General features: G+C 46.9%; 2 protein-coding genes across 2 annotated transcripts in view; both read right to left on the reverse strand.

Annotated features, from left to right (window-relative positions):
- Positions 1–583: 583 nt before the first annotated feature.
- Positions 584–9571, reverse strand: CACNG1 (calcium voltage-gated channel auxiliary subunit gamma 1). The gene is given in 6 exon segments (XM_033076895.1): positions 584–822; positions 825–872; positions 1557–1694; positions 3755–3829; positions 9330–9360; positions 9362–9571. Coding segments are annotated over 6 exon segments (678 nt in total). The 3' UTR covers positions 584–646.
- A 3872-nt stretch (positions 9572–13443) lies between these two features.
- The window catches only part of CACNG4 (calcium voltage-gated channel auxiliary subunit gamma 4), a 43320-nt gene continuing 32306 nt past the window's right edge, over positions 13444–24457 (reverse strand). Inside the window, 5 exon segments of the mRNA XM_033076831.1 lie at positions 13444–17678; positions 17681–17759; positions 17761–17783; positions 18621–18761; positions 24342–24425. Of these exon segments, the coding sequence (XP_032932722.1) occupies positions 17245–17678; positions 17681–17759; positions 17761–17783; positions 18621–18761; positions 24342–24425 (761 nt within the window). The 3' untranslated portion in view covers positions 13444–17244.

Raw genomic sequence — 24457 nt, forward strand, 5'->3', positions numbered from 1 at the left:
TTATGATTGATTGAGAAGAATGGAGCTGCAGGGTGTAAATTTGGAGGGAGGATTTTTATCCCAATGCTATGCAAAGTTCTGTTTTGTTTTTTATCAAATGTTAACATTTTAGTAGAAGAGCATAAGGATCTCCAACTTACCCTGGGGAAACAAGCTAACCCTTCTGAGGGAAGGAGAGGAGGGTGGCATAAATGGGGACATTGACTCCCCAGAGTGTCTCTCTGACCAAGTAAGGTATAAAAGCCTGATATCCCTCATGGATCTATGCCCAACTACACCAAACATCTTCATAACAAAGCTGTCTGCTCTGTGGCCTGAGCTGTCTCAGACACAGATTTCCCCTCAACTGCATCAGCACGGGGCAGCCCCAAACTGACACAGAGCAGTGCCATTCACACACACCCATGATGGTGTTGAGTGGTCTTTCTGCTTTCTTAAAAAAAGAAAAAATGAATCAAAAAGAGAGAAAAATAAAGGAAAAAAGAGAGGAAAAGAAAAAGAAAGCAACAATTGCAATCGAGCATGCCTTGGTTCAGCAATGACTCACTTGATGCAGAGCACATTGTGTCGTGAGACCCAGACATTTTTAAAAAATACAAATATTTTCAGAACACTTTCTGGATATTTCTCATGGGTGCAGGGACCATCAGTGCTCGGGTTCTGCATCCATGCAGGTCTCCCAGGGGTTCTGGGGGAAGCGGGGCAGCGCGATGAGGAGGAGGGCGATGCCGCAGACGAAGAGCAGCACGAAGGAGGCGCAGGCACAGGCGAAGGACCACGAGTAACTGTACTTGATCCAGGCTGTCTCCTTGCTGTCAATCACCTCTTCACGGATTGTCTCATGACTTCAACAGAGATGATGATGCAGAGACCTGAAGGAAGATAGGAGCAGTGGGTTGAATAACCAGCTGTCAATTTTTCATCCTTAATTAACCGCCTCATCTGTTGTTTTGCATACAGGAACTGCAGTGAGATTCACAGGTGAGTCACTGACTTCAGTGTTTGAAGGAGCCAGTGCTCAGAACTGCCAGCAGCTCTGCCATTACTGAGGTCAGCCACTGACTTGTTGAGTGTGATCTTTTAGGCAGGCTTGGATGGGGAATTCAAAAGTGGGGGAGGAATAATTGCATTCCCTGAGGAGCTTTTTCAGAGGTTGAGGAAGATTTTCTACTGAGGTGACAGTTTGCACCTCTGTCTTTCGCTCATTGTGACATGTCAGAGTATTCCTGGCTCATGTACAAGTGCAGGTCTTTGTTGTGTACAATTTGTGTATTTTGGGTCTGGATCAGCTTAATAAATGAGGTAGAAATATTGTGTGTCCTGGTTCAGACTGACAGTGAAATATACTAGAAGGGAGTGAATATAATTTTAAAGGGGGTTAGAGAAAACACAAACCAGCTGCTGAACAGGATTTTCTCAGACCTGTAGTCTGTGGCCAGGAAGAAAATGCTTTAAGGGCATTTTTAGAAATATCTCTGTCCCCTCAGGATCTATCTTAAGTTTGTCTGTGTTGTCCTGTGAACCAAGTGCAGAAATGTGAGCAGCTCTCCTCGTACCTGCGAAGGTGTAGAACATGGATGCTGGCTTCAGCAGATAATCCCTCTTCTTCCTGAAGGACAGGAGGACACAGATTGTCCCGATGATCGCAAAGCCAACGCTGAAGATGGCAATGGCTGCAGCTGAAATGCTGTATTCTGCCAAAGGAAAAAAAAACACCAAAAATGACATAGTGTGCACATTTTGAGCCTGCTGCCATCAGCTGTGGGGACGTTGCAGTAACTCACTCTGAGAAATACGAGCATCTCTGATGCTGGGGCGAGGTGGCTTTGGTGAATTATTTCCCTCAAGTGTAAACAGGGCAAGTATTGGCCATGTATCTTTTGAATGTGAAGGGTGTAAAAGCAGAGCAGGAAGGGGAAAATTCCTTCTGAGCACCCCCTGAGATAGCCCAGGACCCCTTTGCTCATCAGCTCACCTGTATGGGGCTGCTGGAGCTGCTTTGGCTCTGCCATGGGGATGTTACTGTCCAAGCCTTGCTGGGCTCCATGCTCTCATCCCTTCCATCACCCCACACGCTGCTCCTGGAGTAAACAGGCAGCTCTCTGCTGCTTTTATTCCATGATTTCTGCAGAGAAAGCCCTTGGGTGGTGCTGGTGCTGTCCCAGTGCACAAGAGCCGAGTGCGTGGGCTCAGCACCTGAGCAGGCACAGGGCTTGGGCTGAACTGTACTCACAGCTCATTTTTATCCCTTTGCCTTTACAGCAGTGATTTCCAGCTCTGTGAAAACACAGCTTCTTCAGGGCATGGGATTAAACCCTCCCCAAAAGTCCTGTATTTTGCTAAGCCATGTGCTGGACACTTCCCCCAGCCCAGCCCTGCTGAGTGCCTGGGTGGAGGGGGAGAGTTGCTAATTGAGTAATTCAGGCCTTCATTTGCATGTTGTGTTCCTTTTCAGATTAGTTTAATATTTAACACGTGTAGCCATGCATGAACATCACAGTGCCTGATGATATTTGCCTTTCAAGCCATTAAAAAAAATATCTCCCAGGCAAAATCATGAAGAATTTTTTTGCCTGTTACTAATTAGCTCCCATCCAAATGAGCTATTTCTGCAAAGGGGAACAGCAGATCACTCTTTGTTCTCCCTGCTTTTCATATCACTGTTTTATTATAATTTTCTAAATGTTTCTCTTTTCTCTGTGCTGGAACTGCCTGAAAGTGTTTATTTCATTGTAAAATCTTTTGCTGGGCTTAAGATTTTCTTTTTGCCCCAAAGAAAAGTTCTTCCTTTTTTAATTTTTTTTTTTTTTCTGAAGAAGAAACTTTTCCTGATTTTGTTTTTCATTGCCCTGAAGGCATTTGGTGCATTTTGAAGATCAGGTGGCTGTATCAGATAGCAGATTAGTGAGCAAAAGCAGGTGACTCAGATACATGCTTTTTTATCCAGTTAAAATTCTGTCTTTCCTGTCTTAGAAAGCTGCTGTTTTAGGGAACCTCTCTTCAGGGTAGCAGAAGCAAAGCAGATTAATACATGTAATGTATCCAATGGCTCACATTTTCCACAGTAAATATGTTGTGTTGCAAACTATGTAAGAGTTTGTCCCAAAGACAGGATGAGAAACAGAGAGGAGAATGTTGGAGGAGCCCTCAAAATATTCGGACTTATTGAAAATGTGAAATTTGTCCGTGAAAGACAATTCTGCTGTAAACACTGACAGTTCATGTCTTTGTAAGATCCCTGTTCCTTCCATTCATTGATTGCTCTATTTTTTACATGACTTTCATATAAAATCAATATGAAGCATAAAATTCTTAATGGTCTTCAGAGAGCCCCTGCACTTCTTTTCAGGGTCAAGAGTCTGCTTGGGGTATGATTATTCTTTTTGGTTTTATTAATATCTTCCCCTTCAGTGGCTAAAACTGAGTGTCACTGATAGTGCCAATGCTGTAAAGTCATTTTTATGCTGGAAGGACTTTTTGCAATTTTCCTGGGTATTGACATTGTTATATATTTGTGGGACAACTTATGTAAAATCATGTTCGTGGGTGTGATCATATATAAAAATAATTGTCCCCAGGAAGCTGGGATTTGACCTTGTCCAGGGCATTTTCCACATTTTTCCCAACTGATGGTGCCTGTTAGAAATCTGCTGCTTTCAGTGAACTCTCATTTTGGGGACCCCTTTCCATTAAATCTTGTGTGTCCATCACTTCATACAACATTAGGAAAATATTCTTTTGGAGTCATTCTTACCTTTCTGGGTGGTTACTTCAAATATCTCTGAGGTCTCTCCTGGAGTGAAGTGCTTGAAGTAGGAGCAGTTGTGGTCTGAAAGAGAAAAGAAAATTCAATTTTGTGCTCTTGGAAACCTCAGATAAAATGCAGTAAAACTGAATTAGCTTTTTATTGATGTACCAAACTTGCAGTAGTTTTGAGGCTCCCTATCCTTGGTGACACCAAGGAACTGGAGCTGGATCTGATTTCCTTGGGAGCAGATGAGGACACTGGGCTGCAGCACGGACAAGGCTGAAGCCCCCCTGATGCCTTTTGTGTCCTTCTCAGAGATTATTGCTCTCCTGTTTAAAAATACGAATTACAGAGGATTTTTCTCATTCTGTCTTTTGCCATCACAGGTCTCTGCCTCCCATTTTTTGGGAATAGCACCTGCCTTGTTCACAGCTGAGCTGGCAGCTCCCTTCCCACCAAGGCACCAGGGTGGCATCAGCCCATGGGGCTGTGGTGGCCCTGGAGTGTCACAGGGAGGATGGAGTGTCCTCATCCACCTTTCCCTCCTGGCTCTTCCCTTCTGCAGCTCCCAGATCCCTCTGTGCCAGAGGGGGGGTTTTTGCTGCATGCAGGAGATTTGCTGCTCTGGGGGTCCCAGAGATGAGGCTGCTGCAATGCAGCAAATCACATGGTGTTTTACTAAAATAGGGATGCTAAGAGCTTTTTTTTTTGGCTGTCAGTAAAAAAAAGAACAAAGCAAAAAAGACCAAAGCTTTTTGAAGCCCAAGCAGTTGCCCAGGAAGGGAAGGCTGCATGAACCAAGGGCAAAGAGGCTCATGCCAGGCTTTATCCAGATTTGATCCCATCAGAGCAAGCACATAAGTTAAATTGATAGGACAGCAGAGTTAGATAGAGGGAGCTTTATGAAGTTCCTCTGCCTGGACTTCACAAGAGCACAGTGCCAGGTCCAGGGTGTTTGCAGGGGGATGAGAAGTGAGCAGGGATCAGGATGGTGGGGCAGGGGGATATGGGGGCCAGGGAGGTTGTTAGGTGACTCTCTTGGTGCCCACAATCCTTTTTTCTCCTCAGCCTGGTGAGGGTCAGCCAGGGGAGCAGTGTCAGTGCTGCCAGCAGAGCCAGGAGAGCTCCAGCCCCAGCCTCCCTGCGGGGTGGAAGGGTCTGGTGAGCTCCTGCTGACTCGGAGCCTTGGCAGCAGCAGGGAAGGGTTGAGGGTGTTCTTGCTATTTATAACTGATTTAATTGAGGGTTTGAAGGGGTGTGGAGCAGGGAGAACAGTTGCTCACCAGGAATTTGGCTGGAAGGGTGCACTGGTGGGGATGTGCTGAGCTGTGCTGTCCTGAGCTGGGCTGGGGGGACACGCTCAGCACCTGCCCCAGCACCCCTGCAGCACCCAGGGGCTCCCAGTGGCCCAGGAAACAGAGCCAAGGCTGCCTGAAATACAAAATCAGGAGTCCATTCCCTTAGGGGTGTCTCTTCTGTTAAATAACAGAGTTAGCACCAGCTTCCAGAAGATGCTGGAGGAAGCTTGGGAGAAGCTGTGGCTCTCTCCACATCCAGGCTGGGACAGGCTGTTCTAGCACAGGCTGAGGCCAGGCCAGGACCAAGGAGGGACTGCTGTGGGTTTCTGCCTGTGAGCATTTCACTGCTTCCTTACAGCATTAATTTCTCTGGCAGAAGATCCCTGTGTTCTACCTGTTGGTTCTTGTGGGTTTTTTTCTGTCATGTAAATGGTGGCTGCTGGAGTTAGTGACTCAGGGAGGATTTATTTTCCCTCTCCCAGGAGATAGGTAATTGCACAGCAGCGTTTTTTGGGCCTTTTAGGGGAAGATTCCTTCGAGACACTCTTATCTACTTAAGTTTATAAGCTGACTTTTATTTCATCTGCAGATTCTCCTTGCTGGAGACAAGGTTAATGTTTAGCTCTGGCATCTCCTGACCTGTTCTTTATTATCCTTGCAAATGACTGGAAGAAATACATTTGATCTCAGCCCTCTGTGACTCTAATTGTGAATTTTGAGCCTCAAAGCAGTGGCTGTGTGCCTCCACCAGCAACTCAGTGGTAGCTGAGGCTGAGCATTGTGTCTGGGACACTTTATTTTGGGATTGTTTGGTTTAGCTTTTCATTAATTCTCTAAAAAGCCTGAACTCAAAGGAGTCCCCAGGTGTGCCCTACAAAGGTGGAGGCATCCAGACTCGGTGTGGTGGGAGCACAGCACAGCTCTGTGTCCACTGCAGGGGAACCAAACCAGCCCAGCCCACCCTCCATCCTCAGAAACCTTTCAGAGCTGGACTTGTCTGCAGGACAAGGAGATTCCTCTGTCCCTTGTGGCCCTCAGCAAAGCTCTGCCAGTGTATGGTAAAAAGGGGTCATCACATTGGTGTTTTTGGAAAATAGAACTAGATTTGTTTTGGTGGAATGCTGAATTGTTTTCAGTTTTAAAATGCTCCCATGCTCTGTTGAGCTGGGGATATCTGTTTCAACAAGCCTGCTGTTCAGCAGAACTGAGGCATGCAGGGACTCTGGTGCCACCACAAATAAGAGAAAAGCCCATTTATGTCACAGCAGGTTTACATAACAGACAGGATTTACACTGGGGTTGATATTGATGAACACTGTGTGGCAATCTTTGTTTCTCTCCACCCCAGTTGCATTATCTCTGCCTCAAGGTCACCCCAATGTGCTGATGGGGACAATCCAGGGGTGTGTGGTTGCATGAATTTCAGGTTTGTGACATGGTTTATCTCAGAGTGTCCTCACCCCTCCAAGACTCCCCCTCACAGCCTTCCTGCCCCCTGCCCTTCAGATCCATCCCTCCTGGATGCAGAAGTGCAATCCCTCTGAACTGTGCTTGACCCTTGGGGAGCTGCAGTTTGGAGACCTTGTGGGGGAAAGGAAGGCTGGAAGGACCATGAGATGTTTGGGCCATGCAGAGTTTTGGGTGGCAGCTGTCCCCTGTGAGCGTTGGAGTGACAGGCTGGGAAAGGGCTGGAGCTCACCTTGCTCTGAACCTGAGATGGGCAGAGCATGGGGTGTCTGTCAGGGTGGAGGGGTAGAAAATGCTGGGGTTTAGTGTGGGGTTTCCACTTGTGGTGAGTTTGGGAGACAGGAGCTCAGAGGAGGTGTTAAGGTGAGGGCTGAGCCTGGAGGGGCCAAGCTTTGGGCTCTGACCTGGCCAACGAGGCCTTTGGCACACACAGGGTTTTGGAGACGGTCCCTGCAGGCAGTTTAATTTCACAGCTGTCCTGCAGGGCGTGTCTCCTGTAACAGGGAGCAGACAGCCCTGCAGACAGCCCATCTGCTTGAGCACTTCTCCTCCCCATCTGCCTGCACTCAGGTTCCTGTATTTCCAAGGACCTGTTGAACATCCCTGCTGCTGCCCAGAGCACAGGAGCCACTTTTCAGGACAGCACCAGCACTGCAGTCAGGGGCAGTGATGCCAAACTGTTTACAGCTGGTAGTAAAATGCCCTGGTGCCCACTGACCACAGTTAAAAATGTCTCAGTATGAACCTGAATTTGCCTGGTTTTAACAACCATCTCCCTGATCTTTTCATTTGTTACAGCAGGATGCTGAACCCTTTTCAATTTGTCAACATCCTTGGATGGGTGCTGTAAAATTTTAAAGCTCTGCCTAAATCACAGCCCTGCTTTGTGGACTGTGAGCCAAGTCATCCTCCCCACTCTGCTCTGTGCTGAGCTCAAAACCTAATAAATAACGTTAATCATGCCATCCATTTCCTCCACAGGGAGCGACTGGTAAATGGTTATTAATTCAGTGATAAATTCTGATGCCTCTTTCCCAGTCCTGGCAGTAATGTCTGGTTATATCTCATGATTTTCAGGAAGAGCAGCGCCTGCATCTGCTCTTTTACTGTGCGTTTGTTCATTCACATTTTCTTGGCTGCTGCAGGTTTCACAACCCTGGTGTTTCCCTGCCGACATCCCTTCCCAGAAGTGTGAAATCAATCGAGCAGGAGCCGTGTGGCCACAGCCTCACTCAGCAGCCCCCAGCCCCGGGCTCTGCTCCCTCCCCTTGCTCTGATCCTTTCCCAGCTAAAACAGGGATTTATGTTATAATTGAGGTGGGAATTTCACCCCTTTGGAATGTGATTATGACTCAGGCTGTCAGCCGAATTCCCAAATACCTTTAAAACGTGGATGAGCCAGCTCTGGTGCGGGGGACAGCCCAGCCCAGCCCCTCCATAATTCCCAGTTATTCTGTGCCTGGCGGAATGCGGCGCTGGGATGTGATTCAACGTCTGTGCGAGCACATGCTGATGTCTGTCAAAGATAGTGGCTGCTTTCCTGTGCCCTGCCTGCGAATCTGCTTTGTGCAGACAGCTGGATATTTATGAGTTTTATATTTACCCCACGGTCGTGCAGTTTTGCTGTTTATCCACCAATTTCTATTGTTTTTCCTTTTGTGGGAGTTCTCCGTGCGCACGGAAGGCGTGCAGCGAGGAAAACGTCTCCAGGCACGTAAGTACCTTCCTGAGAGACATTAAGCATATGGATGACACACTCCCAAGTTTGGTTAGAGGCAGATCCACACGCTGAGGCTCAGCTCCTCTCTTCACAACATGTAATTTGGCCAATGAGATAAAGAATTGCAGTAATACAGGCAATATACAGTCAGCCCAAGCAGGAAGATTTTTTTCACAGGAAATTTTCAAATATGTGTTAACATGTATTTCATTTCAAGCAGTGAGTCTAACACGAAGGCAATCCTGTTATTTCTGTTCTGGAAAGCATCCAGTACCCCATAAGCCTTCTAAAAAAGCAGCGTGGCTCAGTTCACAGAGGGAGTGTATTAGTGCAAACGGCCGCGGATGTTGCTGACTTGGCAATCAGCAAAAACATAATGAGCTCCTTTAGCCATGGGAATGGAGCAGCCTTCCCGGAAAGCTGCCGTGCCCACTGCCCTCCCCATCGATTGAACTGGAGGTGGAGACGTGTGTGGGAGCAGGTGAGAGGTGAGGAGGCTCCTAAGTCTTGAGAAATTATTCAAACTCTGGTTATGACTGAGTTTTTCTGGAAGTTAACAAGGCTGCAGGTCTCTGTCCCTCCCTGCCTGAGGAATGGCTGTTATTGGAACAGCTCAGGGACAACCCAGTGCCCACTGTGATGGTTTATATGGGCCTGGAAATCCTAAAGATCCAGCTGTGTTTGGTGGACCTGCAAATCCTCTCTCTTGCCTGCTGCTGTCAACATGCCCTTGGCTGAGGGTTCAGCAAGATTCCCTCCATCCCAATCTCCCTTTGTGATTCCCACTGTGCCCAACCCTCCTCCCCTGCTCCCAGCACTGTCACTGCTGCATGGGAGACTCAAATATGGTCACAAACAGACCAAGGCAACCCAGCAAAGCAGCCCCAGCAGGAGGGATGGCAACGAGGTGTGTTTGCACACAAACAACGAGGTGTGTTTGCACACCAGCGTGAAAACAGCCCCGTGCCACCCATCCCAAACTCAGCCTGTTTTCCTTCTCCATGGGCAACACGGAACCTATTTTCCTTTGCCATACCCTCCAACCTCCCAGAGCCTGCTGTGAGCCCTGGAGCTTTCTCCTTGCACGCTCACGTACCTCCTGGCAGGCTGATGGGCCCACAGCTCTTCCTCTTTGGGACCTTGCTCCTGCATGAAAAATCCGCTGGTGCAGAGTCTCCAGAGGCCGAAATGAGCCGCCTCGCAGGTGGTGGTGTTCTCCTCCAGGCTGGGGCTGAGCACGGCCCAGTGGTCAGTCACCACGGCGGCGAAGAGCAGCGAGATGCCCACCAGGATGACCGAGAACGTCAGCCGCACCTTCAGGGGTTTGCTCTCGTCCATCGCGCTCCGGAGCGCGGCGCGGCGCGGGATTCGCGAGGGCTCCCGAAATCCTGGCACATCTTGAGTGCCTGGAAATGTCAGCCCGGGCTGCAGGCAGCTGCTGGGCTGTGTCAGTTCGCTCCCCGTGCACAGCTCAGCTTTCGGCCCCGTCCCACCCCGGTGGTTTGGATTCTCACGCCCGGCCGGAGCGGCTGCGGCCGCCGCGCAGGGGCTGAGATCTCTTCACTTGCAGCATGCCCAGAAATAGGCATTAATAGCATGATTAACTTTTCAGCGAGGTTATAAAAACATCTGTGTTTATAATAGTGCTGGGCCTGAGCTCAGGCTGATCCTAAACAGTTTAATAGCCCTGGAGCCCTCTCACCCCACGCCTGTGGTGGTGCCAGAGGTGGATGTGCTTCGAGAGCCCAAAAGTGTGGCAGGGAGTGATAAAATAAGCCAACTACTTTATTTTACTATTTATTTTTATTACAGTTACTTTTATTCTAAGCTTTTATTGCAATAATTTTTAAATAACCTGAACTGTTCTGAGTAGTTGGGGTTTTTTTGTGGGTTCCTATTTTCAGTTTTTTGTTTGTTTTGGGGTTTTTTGTTATGTTGTTGTTAGGGTTTTTAGGGTTTTTTTGTGTCTTTTAAATTTTTTTTTTCTAATGCAATATCTCTCAAAAATTTGTTTGCTTTCCTATTAAACCACGTCCCCCTGAAGCCTGCAGTAACTCCAGGAGCCACCCAACACATCCATTCCTTTCTCCAGAAATGGCTTCTCTTTCCTTAAGTCCAGATTGCTGGGGCTGGGCCAGCCTCTCTCCTTCCTTTAAATATTTCAGCTGATTGTAAAGCCAATTTGATGGTAATATCAATGCAGAGGCCACTGTGGAGGTGACATTACAATTGTGATGTTAAACTGAGGAGGGTGACAGTACCTGAATTCTAAAAGAATGGTTAAAAAAATGCCAGGGGAAAGCTGCAAATATCATTGTGTCAAGATAATGTCACAGCTACTCAGTCCTGCTTTATTAACACTACTCCAGTTTGATGTCAAAATAAAGGTGCAGAGGTGTCAGCTCAAGTTGATGAGGACAATGTGGAGCAAAGAATTAAAGTGTGGGGAGAGTATGGAAAGGGAGAGCAAATAAAGTGTAAGTTAAAACATACTGGTCCAAAGTAATTTAATTGCAGTAAGAATTAGAGGGGTTAACATCACTCTGCTTGATGTGTGGCAGGGATGGCTCAGACACCCTGTGGAGCAGAGGGAGATGTGGGCACCCAGGATGGCATCTGGAGCCCATTCTTGCTGGGATGTGGGAACTGTGGGCAGGAGTGAAGGTACCTGGAGCAAAACTGGAGGGGAAGGGGACCAGGGAGGAGCAAGGCAGGACCAGGGAACCACAGGCACGTCCGTGCTGGGGCTGGCAGAGATATCAAAGGCTTCCATTTAAACTAGAACCAGACTTGTCATGAAAGCTGAAAGGCCTGAAGGGAGCAGACTTTGAGCCAGAAAAGAAATGTATTAAAGGTGCAATGCCCTTTCCTTTGTAGTAGACTCTTGTTAAATCTCACTAGACATCAGTCAATCTCAGGAGCTGCATCTCCAATTCCTTGGTGCTACAAAATCCACAGGTGGAGCAGAGGGAGGTGAATCTGTGTTTGCAAACGTGGGCACAGAGCAAGGCTCTGGTTGCTGAGGCATCAAGTGCTAATGATTCTGCTTTAGACTAATTACAACCTACCAGGACTGCAGGGGTGGGAACTCATTAGTTTTTTCCACTGGTCTTTGTGCCTCTTCCAGCGCTGGCAAGAATCACACTTTTTGTTCTCATTTAGATCCTTCATTCTGCAGAAGTTCTATGGGTTTGGTTTGGCTTTGAGTTTCCTAATTTCCAGGAAACAAGTGAAGCGAAATCAGAAGGGAATAATCAATCCCTCCTGACTGCTGAGTGGAGCTGGGAGTGTGATCAGGCTTCCATGAGCCACAGCTTGGGCAGCAGAGGCTTCCCAAGCTCACACGTGAAACATTCTCTACAGCCCCCAAAAATGACCTAGAGCTACCAGCACACAGGAAAAAAGGGGCTTTGTGGGTTATTTGTAGGCAAATGCAGAAACAAAACAGATTTCTGAGGAGCACAGGACTAAAGCAAACCCTGGAAGTTTTCTGCACGTCCAGAAGACCATGATACCTAATCCTCTGGGAATGGATCCTGCAGCCTCTCTGTGTCAGCTAGTAAATACTCAATTTAAAAACCGACATCACATGAAATATAAACAGGCTATTAATAAGGAGCTGTTGGAAAGCAGGGAGGGACTACAATTAGTTGTAGCAGCAGTGAGCAAGGGACACAATTCTGTTTCTCTTCTGGAGAAAATGCCAGAGGAGGCATCCAAAGCCCAATTACTTTGTTGGTTTTTTTTTCCCTGGAAGAGGTGGTGACTTGGCTCTGCTCCCCAGCACTTGCACTCTTCTGGATTTCTTTCAGACCAGCCTCAGCATTTACCACAACCTCCTTAACCTCACTCTGTGGTTCCCTGCTTGCAGAACAATGCTCTGCAGAAAACCCTTCCCAGGTCAGAATAACCCAGAGAAGGGGAGGCAGCATTTGCTCTGCTCTCAGCTCAAATGTGAGTTCAGCTTTCCTCAGACACGATCTCCTCAGTAATATTTGGGCTCCCCAACCTGCATTGCCCCAGTGTGGTGAGACCACTGGAATTGGGGTGGGGTCTGCACAGCCAACACCTGGGAATGCCACCAACAGCACTCTCCGAAAGCTCCCTCATTCTGGGGTGGAAATACGGATCACAAGGGCTACACACATGTGTTTTGGCTGCTATTTTATTTTTTAGACTCCCACCCCACTGTGTACAGCTGACCCACAGCTCTGTGCTCCCAAAATCCTGGCTGGAAAGCGATCCTGGGGCTCTGGGATCACGCACAGATTCTCACCCTCTCCTTTCCCTTGTAGTTTCAGCACTCTCTGTGTTCGTGGTTCTCATTCCATCCCTTTTCCCCACTTTCCAAAGCCTGTCTCTGCTTCCCCCCTCCTCAACCATCATTTTTTCCAACACCCCTGCTGGCAGCAGGGCAGCCACGGCTCCCTGTGTCACCACAGACCTGCTCATAAATGTTGGGGAAATCCTTTATTTATTTCAGTCAAAGGCAAGCAGCTTTGGGCCTGAGCTTTAAATGGCTTCACTACCAGAGGCTGGAAAAGATGAATCCTCTGCCTCCCTCCCAACGAGCCAATTCATGGTGAGCCTGGGAGAGAGAGGAGGGAGAGCCCTGCAGCCTGTGCTCACCTGGGCAGCAGTCTGGGGCTGAGGAACTGCCAGGTGAAGGCAGGAGAAGGGTTTGAAGGAGAAATGCAGCGATTCAGGGATGGTTTGGGGCTGGCAGAGGATGCTCAGCTGCGTTTGGCACCGCTGGGGTTTGGTGGGGATCAGAGCAAGGTGTGGAGCTGGGCTCAGGCTTCCTTCAGGGAGAGGAGGATGCTCGAGGTGAGCTCATAAGAAAGATCAAAAGCTGGAGGAAAGATCAGGCTTGGGGATTTCAGAACACACTGGGGTGTTTTCCTCAAGGGTGTTTGCAGTGGCCACCACACCAGGCTCAAACTGGGCACTGACACCACAGTGTGTCTCATATGGGAATGAGAAGGTTTTTCTTAATTTCCAACCAAATAACTGAAAATATTGTGAAGATAGCTTATCTTGGAGATTATGTGGGCTCTGGGACCACAAGAATTTTATCTCTGAAATACTGGCTCCCAATAATGTGGCCAGCTGCAATCAAACAGTGAAAAACGTGAAAAAAACCCCAGAAATCTCAGCTCAGAGAATCTGGAAATTAAAAATCTATATACCTTTCTCCACACAAAGCCGAATACATTTAAAATGGTTTATTTAAAAAGTAAGGATTAAGTACATTATACATGGTTGTGATTATACCAGTAGAACTGAAGCACAGTGGAAATAACACTTTAGAACTGCAGACAGAAATGTAGCCTCAAGGGACATGATATATTAGCCCTTGTGGATATGTGATCCATACAGAGAGAAAAGGAAATAGAAAAATAGTTTATTGTTAGATGTCTGGGCAGCTGAAGTGATTTCTTCTTTTACTCCTATTGTGTATGAGAAACGAGGAAGAGAGAGCTCATGGTACACCTGAAACTTTGTTTCTTGGAAAATCAAATCTGATCCAATAGCATTTTTTTTGGTTTTTTTTTTAGTTCTGCTGCTACAGTATGTTATATACCAAAAGACTGATTATTGTTAATGATATGGTTTTATGGTATCTGCAGGCCTTGCTGGGAAATGGGGCTCATTTGTTCAATGCTGTCCAGGGGAACCAGAAGGATGTGGAAGAACAGATGATTTTTTTAAACTATCACTGAGTGGTTTCAAAGTCTGAGCACAATCTAACTCTGTTCAGACAGATCAACCATGGAGCAAGACTGTTCATGGGTAGGAATGCTGCAAATTTTTCACTTTGTCAGAATCAAAGTTTTTCATGGGAAATGACTGGGGTTTGAGTTTTTTGGTTTTTTGTTGTCTTTTGTTTTTTTTGTTTTACTGGAATTGTCAAATGAATTTTTTTTAATGGTTTTGGCTTTGGTTGAGCAATTTGCTGCACTGCAAATTAACTGCTGAGTTTTCAGTCGCAGCCCTGACTGTCTCACAGGACAAAAGCTCTGGTCCCTGTTATCTCCCCATGACTTTGTTCCCTGTCCAGACCCATGGGCATCTCATGATCTCTACTCCAGCTCCATTTCTTGAAGGTGCCTGCTGGAGCAGGAGCAGATGCTCCAGCTTGGACCAAAACCCTCCTTGAGAGCTGCTGGACCCAGCCCTGCCCCGGAGGAGGAGGCTCTGGCAAAGAGCAACATCCCAAAACACTCAGCAAGACTTTTTTCTGCCAAAAATACTGCACCTCTGCAGGTCTGAGCTGGGCTGAAGGAAAACCTTGGACTTTGTCTGGAATCAGATGGGTGGTTTGAAGCACATTCACTGGAGAACGACGACTAAAAGAACAAAACCCACGCGCGGAGCAAACCTCACACTGTCCACTTCCAGTTCAAGGTAATGAGTTTAGAGAAACAGCCTATATCTAACTCCTGGTTTGAGAGGGAATGGTTTTATTCTTAATTACAGTAAACACGGATGAGGACTTAGTTCTAACTATTAGTTTTTTTTAACACAGTGGGAAACAAATAGTTCTGGGAAATTGCACTTGAAAAATACATTGACTATAATTAGATGTAAATTAATTAGCACTTAGTATGACACACTAATGAGACAGAAGGTTGGTTTTTTTTTTTCATTGCAAACTTCTACTTCTATCATAGCTAATCAAAGTATTTTAATATTACGAAGTCTCAAAAAGTAGGAAATAATTTATTGTTTGAAAGCATAAAGATTCTTGTAAAAAAAACCTTTCATCAAGAACTTTAATAATTTTAGAACCCTTTAATGTTGTCCTAGCCGAAAAGTAGGTAAAAAAGTGTTCTTTTCTGCCTCTGTTTGAATTTTTTTTAAAAAGCTTGTGTAACATCTTTCTCCATAGTGTGTTGATACAGAAAGTAGCACAACATTTTCTACTTTTAAATCGTTCCCATCGCTCCATTCGCTTTAGCTCTCAGAGTTCAGAGGTTTGAAAAAAGCATCCCAGCAGAGTTTTAACCTGAATGGAAACTCTTAATGAGCAGGGATGAAGGCTCCAACCCACCCCTGCCAAAATAACAACGTGGCTGTGCCAGGCTGAGGGCCAGGCAGAGCTTAACAGTGACTAGGGGGAAGACTCTCGCTTAAAATTGAGAATTGTGTCTTGGTTCTTGCAAGGAGAGAGGCTTGAGCAGGTTTCTCTGGGGGGAGAGGGGGTTGACTTCCTTTTTGGGATGTTAAGGCAGCTTCTCCGGATTTCCCTGGAGGACTTGGTTCCACTAGCTGAAAGCCTCGTATCCAAACCACCACTGAGTCTCTGGCCCTGGGGCCATCATAGAATAAATTAAGACTAAAGAGGTTTTAACAGTTTGGCTGAGATCTCCCACTACCAGTGACCCAACTTTCCAAATTATGGATTTTTTTTTTTTTGTCACCACTTGTCTAGTGTTCTGCTAGCAAAGATTTTCTGGGCAAAGATGATGGGGATATTCAAAGGAATCTACAGGAATTAGATGCTCCTCTCTCACTGCATCTAATTCATCTGAGGGGAACTGGACACCTCATTCTCATATGGCTTGGTCGAGTGGTCACTAAAATCAGCATGAGTACAATTAAATTAAATTAAATTACCTTTGAGTCAGGCCCTCGAGCTTTGAGATCCAAGCCTAAGTGAAAAAACTGAAAACAGGAATTTATAAGAAAAAAAATAAATTTCAGACTCTTTTAGAAACATACAGAAGCAAAGGGTACAAATTAGTTCCCTCCTTACGTGATGCATAGAGTTTGCTGTGGCCTCTCTGCACGTAAGTAGATGCATCATTACAAAATAAATTAAATTAGGTCGAACCACCATTTCCATCTAAAAGCAACTATACCTTGCACCATGCGGCACTTAATTCATAATAAAAAGAGTTTAATAAATATCTCATAAACGGTGATTAATTTTTTTTCTTTCCTTTTTTTTTTTTTTCCTTATTTTTTTTCATTTGTTCTGTTTTAAAAAATACAAAGTTGTCATCTGCTCTGTTAACGCTCGGCTCCCGTTGCTGCGGGGAGTTTCTCTCGTCCGGGCGCGTTCGCGTCTCGTTGCTCGGAGATCTCCGTTTGCAGTGGCGTTGGTGTTGCACTTGTGAAGCAGTAAGGAAATGAGGAGCGTGGTCGTGGGGCTCAGCCCTGCTCCCCACCACGCTCCGGGGAAGTCTCCAGGGGCTCCTGACAGCCAGCACTCAGCACCTTGCCGGATCAGGCACTAGGGCTCGTCGAAATGAGAATTCAAGTTTCTAAACGTTAGGCAAGAAATGATATCTGCAAAATATGCTCAAGTCCCACCTACTTTAATCTTTTTCCCTTTCCAGGTGTTTCAAGACGCACCCACCCTCTGCTCCTCGGCCTGCCTTGCCCCAAGGGATGCCTCACCCCAGGAATGGGAGAGCCCCTTCCACCCCATCAGGGAGTCTGTAATGCTCAGTACGTGGGTGCTCTGCGGTTTCAGTGGCACAGGTCAGTTTTTAGAAAGTGTTGCCTTCAAAAATATTTTCTTTTTTTCTTTTTCTTTTTTTTTTTTGAAAGAGGCAAAGCTTACGCCGTGTCAAAGGAGTGGCTCACTTGATGAGTAGTTCATATTCGTCCTTGGGCTTGGTTATAAATTATATTTGCAAGTTCGTATTAAGGGATCTCAATATTAGAAAAAAAAAAAGTACAACAATTTTTCTGTAATCCTTTAAAACACACTGGTGGCCAGTCCTTTGCAGTTTCTCCAAGACTGTGTACACACTACAAAAGTGCAGGAACATGAACTGCCTTCATCTTGTGACACCAAGAACGGAAATAAACAAACTCCAAATAGCTTCAAAAAAAGCTACGAGCGTGTGAATATCTTTATGTTGGTCCAGAGGATCTCCACTTGCTACCTCAACACATGCCACAATTAAAGAGGTGAGAGGGTATTTTAACATTGCTCCTGACAGATCCATTCTGTTTGGGCATCTCTTCAAAAAGCTCGAGGAAGGAAGGAAGGTGCTTCAAACAGGCGTCGTTCTCCTGTTGACCATGTTGACGTGGAGTCCTTCCTTAAATTCCTTCTGGAGGAAGTTGTGGACCTGCAGGAAACTGGCTTCTTGGTCTGCATTGTAGCTGGCAGCCGTGGTAACCTTCAAAGGCTCCCTGGAAAGGGTGTACATGGAAATTTCGTTCATGGGGATGGTGCCTGCTATCTTCATGCCAACTGGAGAAATGTCCCTGGATGGAGAAGGCTCCGTGGATCGGGAGCTGGATCTGGACCTCCGCCTCCTGTACCTATAGCTTGGCATCCTGGCATAGGGAGAACTGGAAGAAGTCTTAAGGAATTCCCTCTTGGTCTTAAACCTCAGCTCTTTGTTCTTCTCAATATAAATGTTCACAGCCAGAACACCTATGGTTTCGGCCACGATAAAGGACAAGGCTCCAAAATAAAAGACCAACCATAGTTGTAATGGTTCTTTTTGTCCTCATCTCGCTTGTCACTTGGGTCACCTGCATTGCTCGATATGTAGACAATGAATCCCTATGATATTACTTAGACCTAGAGGAAGAAAAACATAAATCAGTGTTTATGTGGCTGGGGAGATAAAATTGAAGCCACGTTACTTTCTGGATCTGAGTGGTTCTAAGACTGGGACAATGAAAATTTATCAGATTTATTTACTCTTACATTTATCTCAAGGATTGATTTATCCCTGAAAAACAACCAATAGATAACACATGGGTCATGTGTGCTCACAGGGATCCCAAAATACTCAGCAGGACTTTCTCCCATCTCTTCATTGCAACAGTGGAAAAGCAGCAGCATGTGGGAGCTCGCTAATATTGTGAGTGGGATTCTAACATCCAGAAGAATGACAAAAATACATTTGGAGCTCAGGGCTACGGCTGTTCACCTTGATCAAGATAAGTTCTCTTCCACCTTGCTGAATTTTCATCTAAATGCAGCATGCTTAATACAGGCTGCAGGGAGAACTGTTAACAATGGGGCTGACTCTCTCAGATGTTTCTAGTGTGAAAAACGGGCTCACCTATCAGAGGTGAATGTTTTCTGCCTTCATATTAAAAAAAAAAAAGGCCTTAGGTATAAGAGATGCTTGATTCATCTAATGTCTAATACATTTTAAATAGTGTAAAACATGCTTGTTACTGAATTTCCCTTCTTTCTGCAGGAAAACCAAAAGCTTTTCTGGAATATACTTATTGTGGGGCTTCAAGAGCATAATTTTGTCCTGAGAAATTTGCCAGGTGTGATGTTATGAATGCCCTCAGTACAGGAAAAGGGGTGCAGGGAAAACACTGCCAAGGAGCTTTTCCAGAGTCTTCTCCAGCTGAAAAAGGCAGCACCTCTCAAGAACTCAATTTAAACAGAACATACCTGCTGCAACAAAGAGAATCCCAGCGCTGAGAATAATGTTGTTTTTGCTGTTGTAAATCCTTCCTGCTCCGACACAGAGTCCTCCCAGCAACAGCAAAATTGTGCTTAGGATGGGGAACACGCTGGAGGCACGGACGATGCCTGCAGGGACACAGGTAGGAGGGGAGGACAGAGTAATCATTTCAGGTGCCTCCTCGGGTGCAAGTGTGGAGATTAGAGTCTCAAAACCCCTGTTTTTTTTCCCTAAAATCGTTAAGAAGAAAGATTTAATAGAAGCAGAGAATTGTTAAGGTTGGAAAAGACTTTTAAGGTCATCAAATCCAACGGTGAAACCAGCACCTCCACCACGCTCACCACTAAACCGTGTCCTTGAGTGCCAGCCTCATCCACACATTGTTTGAACATACTCAGGGATGTCTGTTCCAGTGCTTCATAACCTTTCAGTGAAGAAATTATTCCTAATATCTAACCTACTACCATTTTTTATTCCCTTTTGCTAAAATTACCACTGATACTGCATTTCTGGGCATGGTTTTGGGATGACAAAGCCATGAGGTGGCCAGTGTGACACAGACTCTCAGCTGAGTGGCTTCAATGCTTTGAGCTTTCTCCCAGGAAGTCCAGCATTATTGGCATTTTCTGATGCCACCGTGTGCAGAATATTTCTGGCAAAGCACGAGATAAGTGACAGTAAGACCCAGCATCACGCAGGGAGCAGCAGTGAAAAATTCATGAGCTGGCTATGAACCCTACAACGTTTGGGACAGCTGGAGCAGACGGATCTGTTCTGTGGTGCACACACAAGGTGAGCAAATTACAGCTCTTGAAGTCAGCAGCATCCAGCAAACATGGCTAATAAACCCTTTTTCTTTGCTGGATATTAAGGACATCGAAACCTTTCAGATTTCTAAGGAAGGAATTTTAACAAGTGTGTCTTAGATGTTTGTGTTTTAGTTTCCTGACAGCAAAGTAGTCATTTAAAATTCTGCATGCTTCAGTCCATTCATCAGTGTATAAAATCCCCCACAAAAATATTAAAACACCACTTCAAGCCAGCTTTCAAAGTCGGGTCACAACAAGACAGAGCAGCAATCGACAGGGAAGCGGCAGGGAGGAACAAAAGGGCTGAGAAAAAATAAACAAGCATGAGAAGAGAGATGTCTGTATTGTAAAAAGCAAAGGGGTAAAAGCTGGCAGGGGTTCCTGAAGGCAGAGTGAGGAACGAGTTTTGTTGCTGTAGAGAGAGGATTTATGTTTTGAAGAAGGGTAGATAAGGTGCTGAATGCTGCTGTGGAAAATGGGATCACCCCGAAGCTGGGAAAGGCAGGGAGGGGAGCCCTGGCAGAGCGAGGGGTGCCAGGCTGGGGGGATCCCAAGGCAGGGGAGAGTCACAGGCTGCTGTGACAGCGGCATGGGAACCCCACAGCAAAGGGGAGGCCACGGGCACCCCAGGGCCGGGTGAGTGCAGAGCAGAAAACGCCATCTGGGCCGCCGCGGCCTCCCCGACGCATCCTCCTGGCTGACACGCACAGGAGAGACGGGCAGATGTTCCAGCTGCTGCTTCCTCACCCTGCTGTCCATGGCCTTCCCCACTCACTGAATCTCTCCCTGATGATTCCCCTGGTCCCTGGTGGCAGAGCTGGGGCTGGGGGTTCCGCACCAGCACCGTGGGGAGGGCGCAGACAACAACCCAAAATCACAGCGCCTGCCTGGGGAGCTCCTGCCTGTATGGATCTGCGAGAAAAGTCCATCCCTCCCCGGGCTGCACGTGTCCTTCACAGATGGGGCATTCTGCAGCCGGATCTGAAGCCGGGCCAGGCGGGTGCATTGCTATTCAGACAGCGTCCTGCAGGAACTGCCAAACGCAGCCGATGTGAGTGGGTGTGCGGTCTCTGGTCAAAGCCTGTTGAGACGTGAGAGCCTGTTCTCTTGTCCTGCGTGTACCCCCACGTGTGTGGTATGAATTAACAGCACTTTGGCTTTTGGGTTGGTTTTTTTCAGTCAATTATTAGAAAAAGGTTCAAAGTCAGTCTCTACTGCTGGAATTTAAGGCACCCCAAATCTCTGTCGGTCTGTTCGTGCCCTGGCTAAAGGCTTAAAATCTCCTCTGGCCCAACCTTTCTGGGCATTGTTTCCTGCACTTTATGGTCATGCTGTTTTATAATGATTTCAGTTAAATCAAAGAGCTTTCCCAAAATGCTTCAGTGATATCATTGGAAGGAACTTGTCAGACATACCAAATATAGGGGTGGGTTGATCTATTTGTACTAATAATCTCCAGAGATAATTTTCTGTAGTAGGTAATTAATGCGAAGAGAAGCAGAACACACAGTGTTCTCTTCCCGAAAAATGCCACAGTATATATTTTCTCACAATGTGTACTTTTAGCTCTGAAATTTCAAAGGAAGCTCATAAGGTACCACGTAGAATTTACATATGTCTCCTGATACTGGTAATAAAATGACAGCACATCCAAAAACATTAAGGCAATCTGGTTTTTGCTTTCTCCCTGGCTTTTCTCCCCCCCTTGTTTACCGTCCTGTCGGTTTGCATCGCCTGCTGTGCACCGCTATGTGTGGTGACACCTCCTTCGGTGGAGCCGCGGTGCTGCTCCTCCCCATGGGGCTGCAAACCCTGCTCGGCTCGGGCTTTTAATCTCCGGAAAGGCAGGAGCCGAGGGAATGGCTGTGAAAGGAGGATGCTCTGACATGCAGGAGGAAGGGCATGAAAGTAGAGATGCCCCTGGAGCAGGGTCCCTCTGCTTAGGGCAGCAGAGCTGCGACAACCCCAGCACAGCGAGGATGAGATCCCCCCTCTGCAGAGGGAGAGGGGAGAGGGGATCTGTGCTCTGTGCCTTTGCTCTGTGCTCTGTGCGAGCCTGGATGGGAGCAGCTCGGGTCTTGTGTGCCCAAAGGAATGCGGGAGAGGAGGGAAGCAGGAGAGGATGGAAGCAGGAGAGGATGGAAGCAGGAGAGGAGCGAAGCAGGAAAGGATGGAAACAGGAAAGGATGGAAGCAGGAGAGGAGGGAAAAAGGAAAGGATGGAAGCAGGAGAGGATGGAAGCAGGAGAGAAGGGAAGAAGAAAAGGATGGAAGCAGGAGAGGATGGAAGAAGAAAAGGACAGAAGCAGGAAATTATGGAAGCAGGAGAGGATGGAAGCAAGAAAGGATGGAAGCAGGAAAGGATGGAAGCAGGAGAGGATGGAAGAAGGAAAGGATGGAAGCAGGAGAGGACAGAAGCAGGAAATTATGGAAGCAGGAGAGGATGGAAGCAGGAGAGGATGGAAGAAGAAAAGGACAGAAGCAGGAGAGGAGGGAAGAAGGAAAGGATGGAAGAAGGAGAGGAGGGAAGAAGGAGAGGATGGAAGCAGAAGAAGAGCGAAGCCGGGGCGTGTTCGCCACTGGGATGCGGTGGCAGCCCGGGGACCACGGGGCTCTCCGTGCTGGCACTGGGACATCTGCTGCTCTCTGGGGCCCTGCTCAGGCATGTGAGGGGGATTTTTCAGACACACAGATGGGCGTGTGTTGCCACGGGGAAGGTTCAATAGGAAGGGTCTTGTCTGAGCCCCTCTGCACGTCTCAGCTTGTCACTGCACTGTCGTTCGCTTGGTTTGCAGGGAGCAGCTTGAACACCAAAGGGCAAAATCCAAATTCCTGCCTCTGCCCACTCCCTAGACCAAAGTCTCCCAAAATGAGTAATTTTTGTCACTGGTTGCCATGGGGTTTTGAACCAGGGCTCGATCCTGCTAGCACTACAGTGTTTGCATTTCTCTGAAGCCCGAATTAAAGTGGGGATTGTGGAAGAGGCTGAGACCCCTCATGCTGCTCTTCCAGGAGCACAAAATACATGAGTGTGGGTCCCTTGGTCTAAGCCAGGCAGGAAAAATAAATATTAGTCCCAACATGTCCTTCTGAGAAACTGTGCCAAGAAATGGCCAGAAATAGTGGAGCCAGTGGACTGCAAAGGTGTTGCAGAGGGCAAAAACAGGACAGAAGCTCTCATGTCCTTTTGAAACAGGATGCAAATATCTCCCTGTCTTAGACAATGATTTGGTCCCTATACATAAAGGTATGAGCTCATCTCCTCTGGATTGAGACACGTTACCTTTCAGTAATCTCTCAATGAACTCTGTGCTGGGAAACTGCAGTTCTTAGGAAAGTTAAAGCCAAGGAGCCTTGTCTCCGTGCAGACTCTGTGAGGTGAGCGCTGCTCTGCGGGGGAGACACCGGAGACTGATTTTGCAGAAGACATAAAGGGTTGGACCAACTTGTTTTTAAGATCTGTACTTAGTCACTTTTGCAAACAGCTTTTAGGAACACCCGTCACAAGCACACTTACAAACAATTTACCAGTCTTGTATCTTAACGTGGAGCTGGAGACTGTTTTTCCCAGTTCTCACTTTTCTCTATATAAAGAAGGCATAATGTGCTTTTACCAAGATGCTACTTAATTCCTCTTTCCTTTTACTAATGATGTTTGTTTCCTAAAGCTGACTTTGCATCAATTTAACATTAGTTTCAAGGCTTTGTATGAAAGATAAATGCAGCTGTGCTCACACTCTGCCTCTGCCTGAGCTCTGAAATCGTGTCACCCCGGTTCTATGACTGATCTAAATTGACAAGAGCAAAGAGGAAAAAACATCTGGGTTTTCTGGCGAGGCAAACTTTTTGGAGATTTTTTTTCCTTCTTCATGCCTTACTAACTAGAAGTTGTTGTCCAGACGTGAGCAGAAGGGCAGAGGGTTCTCTAAGTGGTGTTTCAGGTAATTAATATTGTAATTGAGGAGTTCTCTGCCTTGCCAGCAGTGTTGTTCTCTGCTCCCTGATTTCCCAACAGCTTGTGAGCTGCAGCTCCTGTCCCTGGTAAAGGGCACTGCTTTCAGCTTGGCTGCTCAGCTCTTTTGTTCAGAAGGAACAACAAGGCAAGGAGCCCTCTGGAGAAGGGGAATCTAACCCCAGCTTTGCAGGTTTCATGGTTGGGTTCCAAGACTTGCCATCAGCTGAGAATGGTGATGTGGAGGGGATGAAACAACTGCCCCTATTTCAAGCACCAGGTTGGGTGAAATCTCTTCTGGGGGGCATTACATGCCAGCATGGAGCAGCAGTGGCTGGGTGGCCAGGCAGGGAAGCCACAGCCCCTGCTCATGCTGGGATTTTGGTGGTAGCTGCAGAAATTTCAGCTTCCTTCCTACAGCGCAGTAATTTCACTGCAGGGGGAGGTGGCTCACCAGCTGCAAAGGCTGAGACTTGAGTAAGGGTTGGGGGGTTTAAGCATTTGGTAAAGCTTCCTAATGGGCTGGAACCCACTCCTCAAACCCTATAAATACTCCCTCTGTGCCTCTGGGCACAGCTGTAGTTTTCATTTGGAAATTTGTCATACGATGTTTAGACAATTGGCACCAAAATTGTGAGCGTTCTCCTGGCTGACGGAAACCCTTGGGAAAAAAAAATCCTTGAAACTGCATGGCAAGAGGGTTGGAACTAGATGGTCTTTGAGGTCCCTTCCAACAGAAACCATTCCATGATTCAATGACTGGAGTGGGGGTCCCCAAGGGATGGTTGTGTCAGCTGCAGCATGAACTGGACATGTGGCACCGCTGGGCTGTGCAGCCCAGTTTGGGCCAGTCTGGCAGTGAGTATAACTGGTGTGCTGTCTGCAGAAGAGGAGGCCAGGGAAGGCTCTCTGGGCACCTCTGTGTGTTAGGTGTCACTGCTCACTTACGGAGAAGGTACTCTGAGCTGTCGTGGTCGTAGTCATTGTCTTCAGGGAAGTGGTTGATCCGGAAACAATGTCCTTTGTAGATTCCTGAATGGAAACAAAGCAAACAGAGCCCATAA

The sequence above is a fragment of the Catharus ustulatus genome, chromosome 20, assembly GCF_009819885.2.
Source record: "Catharus ustulatus isolate bCatUst1 chromosome 20, bCatUst1.pri.v2, whole genome shotgun sequence".
Classification (NCBI taxonomy): domain Eukaryota; kingdom Metazoa; phylum Chordata; class Aves; order Passeriformes; family Turdidae; genus Catharus; species Catharus ustulatus.